Source organism: Pteronotus mesoamericanus, unplaced genomic scaffold, assembly GCF_021234165.1.
Source record: "Pteronotus mesoamericanus isolate MK-2021 breed Mesoamerican mustached bat unplaced genomic scaffold, CSHL_Meso_final scaffold_21, whole genome shotgun sequence".
NCBI lineage: Eukaryota > Metazoa > Chordata > Mammalia > Chiroptera > Mormoopidae > Pteronotus > Pteronotus mesoamericanus.
In genome coordinates, this window is record NW_026555310.1 from 6,221,720 (window position 1) to 6,228,789 (window position 7,070).

General features: G+C 38.6%; 1 protein-coding gene across 1 annotated transcript in view; it reads left to right on the forward strand.

The window, feature by feature from the left end:
* The window catches only part of SENP1 (SUMO specific peptidase 1), a 57,342-nt gene extending 51,829 nt beyond the window's left edge, over positions 1–5,513 (forward strand). The window contains exons 14-18 of the mRNA XM_054591178.1: positions 1,172–1,375; positions 2,332–2,411; positions 3,358–3,442; positions 3,968–4,063; positions 4,797–5,513. Coding sequence (XP_054447153.1) covers positions 1,172–1,375; positions 2,332–2,411; positions 3,358–3,442; positions 3,968–4,063; positions 4,797–4,859 — 528 coding nt within the window. The 3' untranslated portion in view covers positions 4,860–5,513. The remainder of the gene's footprint in view (positions 1–1,171; positions 1,376–2,331; positions 2,412–3,357; positions 3,443–3,967; positions 4,064–4,796) is intronic.
* Positions 5,514–7,070: the final 1,557 nt, after the last annotated feature.

Sequence of the window (7,070 nt, forward strand, 5' to 3'; positions counted from 1 at the left end):
ACAACATAGTCACTATTAGAGAACACATTATGGAAAAAATCACGTATCTCCTATATCAAGCATTTTAATTTTTTTCACTCACACTTGACATTGAAGGCATAAATGGAATCAACAAAAATGAGAAAGCTAATAACTGTTTAGATTCTGGGGAGAATTTTAATCTTCATGTTTGTGACTTTACTGTCAGGTCTCATGTTATATAGGTTTTTATACTGCATTCAAGTGTGCCTCTATAAAAGGTGACATTGCTGAGCTACTGTCAGTTTATAGGTGTTTTGTCCAGTGTAATTGATGATTTATCCTGTCACTCAGATCTGCTTGAAACCAAAACAACTTGCCTCTGCAAGATAGCTTTTTGGGCTAAAAGACAGTCTTTAGCATTGATGCAAAGTTTTCTATCTTTGGGTAAAACCAGGTCACCCACATATAAGAACTGAACTCTTGGTCTTAGCCTTGTTCACACTAGACTCTCACTAACCTCAGGATTTATTTAACTTGCTCACATAGTGCCAATAGGTTAAAGTAACTACTGATGTACTTTATTAAACTGCTTGTCCTCCTTCACTTGTTTTCCTCCCAGTCTCACCTTCAAGTATCCTTTCCTCCTCATCCTGCAGTCTTTTGACCTAATCCTCAATCTTCTGGCCAGCATCTGGTCATATGTATCCCCAACCCCATTGTATGTATGTATGTATGTATGTATGTATACATATATATATACACCCCATTGTATATATAATCTCGGCTTTTTGTTTTCACTATTTATAACCACCTCAATCCTCCTCATTTCTAGTCAGAATTTGATATAGGGACATGAAGCTGTTGGGTGTTAGAGTCTTAATTGAATGAGGAGGAAACAATAGCATATGTTCTACAATACAGCAACTGCTTTTCTTTAAAAGATTTATTTATTTTTAGAGAGAGGGGAAGGGAAAGAGAAAGAGAGGGAGAGAAACATCATGTGTGGTTGCCTCTTGCACACCCCCTGCTGGGAGCCTGGCCTGCAACCCAGGCATGTGCCCTGACGGAATTGAACTGGCGACCCTTTGATTTGCAGACTGGCGCTCAATCCACTGAGCCACACCAGCCAGGGCTACTTTTCTTTCATAGAACACAACGATTATGAAAGGCCTGAGTATCTATTTTAATACATGTAACTTTTTTCCCACAGATCATCAATTTCTACATGAATATGCTGATGGAGCGAAGTAAAGAGAAGGGGTTGCCAAGTGTCCATGCATTTAATACCTTTTTTTTCACTAAGTTAAAAACAGCTGGTTACCAGGCTGTGAAACGCTGGACAAAGAAAGTGGATGTATTTTCTGTTGACATTCTTTTGGTGCCCATTCACCTGGGAGTGCACTGGTGTCTTGCTGTGAGTACCCTTTTGTTTTTGATAAAATTTAAAAGAAATTTATATAATTATAGAATACACAGAGTAGTGAGTATTAGTTCTGCATCCTCACTGGGTGATTAAAAGGAGGGTAGTATTTACTTGCCTAAAAATCAGATAGATCAATACTTAAAACTTTTAAGAAAGCTATGGAATTTCCTTTTCTGGAAATATTTAAAAAGAAGTTATAAGTCCCTCCTGTAGAGGGATTCCTACAGAGGACTTTTTAGTTTAACCCCTTATTTCTTTTACTTCTACTTAGAGAGATGATGCTTCATAATTTTGGGACTATTTTTAAGAAATCAATAAACTACAAGGCAGGAGAATCAAAATAAAACCTTAGTTCAATTTGTCAAAACTTGCATAAAAAGTGACTTCTTAATGATGCTGCCAATTCTGATCCTGTGACTGTTACTTTCTGCTAATCATGACTTGCCTTGCATACTTAGTATCTTTCATGACTCTGAAAACATGAATATATTAGCTTAAAGTATTAATGAAAGTGTAAGAGTTATCTTACAGTCTATTGTGAATTACATTTGAAAAGCCAAAGAAAATTCTCTAGGTAAATAAACAACACCCAGGATCTGTTACTGTCTTTCTGAAACTGTGAAAATGATCTCAACTCATATTCTTTGAAGAACATGTTGTGTCTTCACTGTTGCCCACTTTGTAGGTGGGGACTCTGAATATAGAAAAAGGTTTTAGGGCAGTTAATGGGCCTACCAGTCAATCAGCCCCCACTGTAGTTCTGTGTAAATGATTCGCCTGTGCTCTGTCTTCTGCAGATTAAGCATGGTATGATGCAAAGTATCAATCAATTAAACTTGTTATGATTTCACAGGAAATCTGGCAAAAGATTCCAGGGAAGGGAAAAGCTGAGAAACCAGTCATCTTCACGTCATCAACAGAGATTTTTTTTTTTTTTTTATTCCTAGGTTGTAGACTTTAGAAAGAAGAATATTACCTATTACGACTCTATGGGTGGGATAAACAACGAAGCCTGCAGGATCCTCTTGTAAGTAAGAAGCTGAGGATAGAAGAGTTCAATGTCAGTGTATGTTGTCTTCCAGCTGTTGAACTCAGTTCTTTTATACCGTCAGTGGACTGATTAATAAAGGAGATTTTCATATTAAGTAAGAATGGATATTTAAAAGAAATTTGTATAATTATAGAATACACAGAGTATTCTATTCTAAGTAAGTAAAGTTTAATAGTAATATAATAATACCAAATATATGTCTTAATGCAAACAATTACTGTCCTAGTGCACTAAAATATAATTGGTATAAACATATCAATATAGGAACTACTTAGAAATCATCTAATCCAACCTCTTAATTTTTCAGATAAAATACCAAGACCCACAGAATGATTTTATTTTGCCTAGGTCCTACTAATTGGTGGCTTAACTGAACCAAAATGCAAATCTGTATACCCCATCTGTTTCTTGTTCCAAAATGCTTAACCCTCACTACCACTCCAGTAGGTAGGTTCCAGAATAGTGAGCAGTTTGCACTTATGAAGAGTGCTCTGTATGAGGTATGCACTCAACAAATTGTTAATTTGGATTGAATTTTTGCACAGGCGACTCAAGACTAAAAATAGTAAATAAGTAGTTCGATATTGCTAGAGAAACATTCGTCTTCCATTAGATTGAGTTCTAAAGGACCATTTTATATGGAAAAGAATCAAATTCGTTCCTCAGGAGGAACAGTAGGTAGCAGGAGCCTGGGTGTCAGAGGCAGAGGTCATGTGTCTCTTGGGCTGACAAATGGTGGGCATGAATTGTGGAAGTTGCAAAGAGGTTTGGCAGTCTACGGATACCCCACCCAGCATTATATACTATTTTCCTCAGAAGCATATATGAAAACTCTTCCTAAGGATTGTCAGCTCCATCCTTTGGGTAGCAGCAGTCATAAGTGTTCTCTGCAGCTCACTTCATTCTTTCCCAATACCTTTAGGCAATACCTAAAGCAAGAAAGCATTGACAAGAAAAGGAAAGAGTTTGACACCAATGGCTGGCAGCTCTTCAGCAAGAAAAGCCAGGTACATTTTATCTTGATGACATAAAAATTCCTGACTTTACGGTAGTTGGCAAGGAGAAGATTTAACTGCTTGATTCCCAGGGACCTTCTCTATCTTAGTGCCTCGCCTGACTGTGGCTTGGTTTGGTTCCTTGGGGAAGATAAAGTAAGCTGTGGGAAAACTGGTCATGTGTTTCTTATGTAGAGGTAGGTTTTCTAAATGCCCAGCTATTTTTCTAAGCATTTCAGTCCTGTGGGACATGTTTGCTGATCGTTTGTTCTTTGTGGGTGGGAGCAGCTTTTATACCCTTAGGTGCAATGGAAGTCTAAGATAGTTTCCTGTGCAGTTAAGATGAAGTACACAGGCATAATTGAGAAGCTGTATTTTTCTTTTGAGCTTGTGCTGTTTTGAGTGAGAAACACGGGTCAAGTTTTCAAAATTCATAGTAATCTGTAAAATTTATATCCTTTGGTTCTTATTCATAATGTAATAAGAAGGAAAGAATCTTGGGAAGATGTCACCTTTTCCTTGTCTTTGGTCTTTCAGGAAATTCCACAGCAGATGAATGGAAGTGATTGTGGGATGTTTGCCTGCAAGTATGCTGACTGCATTACCAAAGACAGACCAATCAACTTCACACAGGTGAGCTGAACCTTCAGGAGGAAGGGAGCTCTGTGTCCACCCTGTCTCCCGGTGCCCAGTAGGGGTTTTTCTCTCCACTTGGCTCTGCTTAGGGAGCTCTGCTTTGTCCTGTAGCTTAGAACACTGGTGGTTACTGCCTGCTACATCACAAATAAAAGAAGGGTAATAACAGGCCATGTCCTAGGTTTCCATATATCACACGTTGAAGTCGAGCTCATTTTCTTCACTTTCCCTTTATTTGGTTAGCAATCAGTTTTTGCTAACTTAAACTAACTATTTACTTCTGTTTGAATTTAATGGCTTTAACGGATTTTTCCACCATAGCTCTTGGGTGGAACTGACTCTTGGAGTTTCCTTAACTTTTCCTCTAAAAGGTGACTCTTAGATTTCAGGCCTCAGATCTTACATCATCTTAAGATTTCAATGTAGAGGACTTGATAGACATCATTCTCAAAATTCTTGGAGAGAGTTAGGCATAGCCCGGGGATGCCTGGCAATACCCTATAAAACTTCTAAGACCACAACAGTGGAAAAGAGCAATAAAGATGGCAATAGAGAAAAGCAAGGGAAAGGAAAAAAGTCCCATGTAATCAAGAATGAGAAATTTGAAAGATCAGAAATGCAATTGAGACCATCTTAGTTGAAAACCTCAAGGAAGAAAGGAGTATGGGGAAAGGAGTATTGGGTCTGGACAAAAAAAATGAAAATTAAGGGTATCTCTGTGTCCCTACAGCAACACATGCCATACTTCCGGAAGCGGATGGTCTGGGAGATCCTCCACCGAAAGCTCTTGTGAAGACTGCCTCAGCATACCTTGACATTGGAGGGGACCTGCTCTTTGTTGTCTACAGCTAGAGACCGTGGAAACAGCTGCTCCCAACCCTCTGTTCTTGTGCAGCCCTTGATCCTGGACCAGGCCCTGGCGAGATGCATTCACAAGCACATCTGCCTTTCCTTTTGTATCTCAGATACTATTTTTGCAAGAAACTTTGGTGCTGTGAAAGGGGGTGAGGGACATCCCTAAGCTGAAGAGAGAGACTGCTTTCCACTTCTTCAGTTCTGCCATCTTGTTTTCAAAGGGTGCCAGCTTCACTCATTCCCTAATTAAGGGAGCTGAGAGAAGCTTGGAAAGACTCCTGGTTTCATAGCAAACTCTTGTTGTTAGGCCTTACTAAGAGGTAGCAAAGGGCATGGGCAAAAAGGGTAGGGATAAAAACCACCAGCATTTACACGCACACATACATACATGATTTTCAAGATGTTTCATCACATCTTGAAAGTGACTGTAAACTGGACTTTGGGGCATGTGCATAGGTCCCTTCTCTAGGACTTTTCCTATTTATATGCCCCTTTGTGAAATCTGTCTGCTTCTAGAAAAGGCTGTTTTATCATCTATAGCTTCCTCCCATCCTGAGGCACAACACGTGAGCCCTGGGTGGACCCCCAAAGGCCCAGGCAGTCCTTTCCTTAAAAGCAGAGGTTTGCAAGTGCTCACAACACATGTTATGGGGAAGACCCACCCAGGGAGCGGTTTAGTGGAGCAGCAAGGCACCACTTTTACTGCCGCCTACTTCTGACCAAGAAGAAGGACCTCAGTCTTTAGCATAAAATTCCAGCATTGGATGAATGCAAGTCTAGTTTGGTCTGTGGCTAGTTAGTTTAAATATGTTTCTAACCACAGAGAATTTAATATATATATATATATATATATATATATATATATATATATATATATATATTTCACAGGGATATGTTTTTTTAAGGCTGAATGTGTTCACCATTTTAGCCTGTAGATTTATTTTCATTTTCCAAATTTAGCTCCAGCTCGCACAGATCCCAGCCCCTATGTGTAGGGTGTTGTGGACTTCCCAACAGAATATTTTGAGACCTGGGTGAACTTTGGCTTAGGGATAAAGGTTATAGAGGGAGGTGAGATTTTCAACTGGAAAACGGGTGGAATTTGGACTGATCAACTTGAGATTAAAAAAACGCTATTCCTTTTGTTCTTTTTAGCATCTCCCCCGCCCTCTGAACGTTCCTCAGGCTAGATAGTGAAATGATCCAATGCCAGTGTCATTTTTGTACTTAAGTTCCAAAATAGGAACATTTTATACTTTTTTCTGTATTGTAATAGGTAGTTTTGTATGAAATCTCTCCTCTCCCCTTGTACCCCATCTCTTTCAGCATTGTGCTTTCTCCCTGGGCTTATTTGAAAATTTTACTCTGTTTTATACCAAGCTTATTTAGTACATTTTTCTATGTTTTACCACAGGTTACAGTTTGAAAAGAAAACTATTTTTTTTAAATATTCCATTGTTAACTGAATGTTACTGTTTCCACTCCAGCAACTAGATGTCCTACCCTATTCATAACTGCCTGCCTTTTGGGGGAAAACCACCTTTTGTTTGTTTTCTTTTTTATTTTATTTTATTTTATTTTATTTTTGGTGTTTTCTATAGGAAATAAATAGATTCCTATATATGAGTTGCTGGGACCTTTCAGATTCTCTTTAAAAAAGCAGTGATATTCAGCCTCATTGTAGGATTCCTGAACATTAACTCTTGGTACTTAATGTATTTAAGTGATGACTTAAAAGGTGATGATATCGTATAGATTTGGATTATGAATCAAAAGACCTGAGTTGTTTAGGCTTTCTCGCTATTGTCGAGGGACTCAGGACAAGAGAGTTTTCTGTGTTTATTGTTTGTTTAGATAACATCTGTTTTGCTTCCCTCACAGTCTTTTTGTACAGACCAAAGCAACAAATATTTATTGCCATGTATAGCAGAAAATGAAACATGCAACAAAAGCACTTTGAAAAATATATAAGGAATTGTTGAGCCTGTCTGAACTTGACCACCTTTCTGATCAATGCAGTTCTTACACAGATAGGAGTTAGTGATCCTGAGACCACCCTTCATGGTAGGAGTGAGCCAAGCTGAGATTAGGTTGTAGCCTAGATGGCTCAGTGGGGCCCAAATACAGATTGTTAAAGAGTGGGCCATGC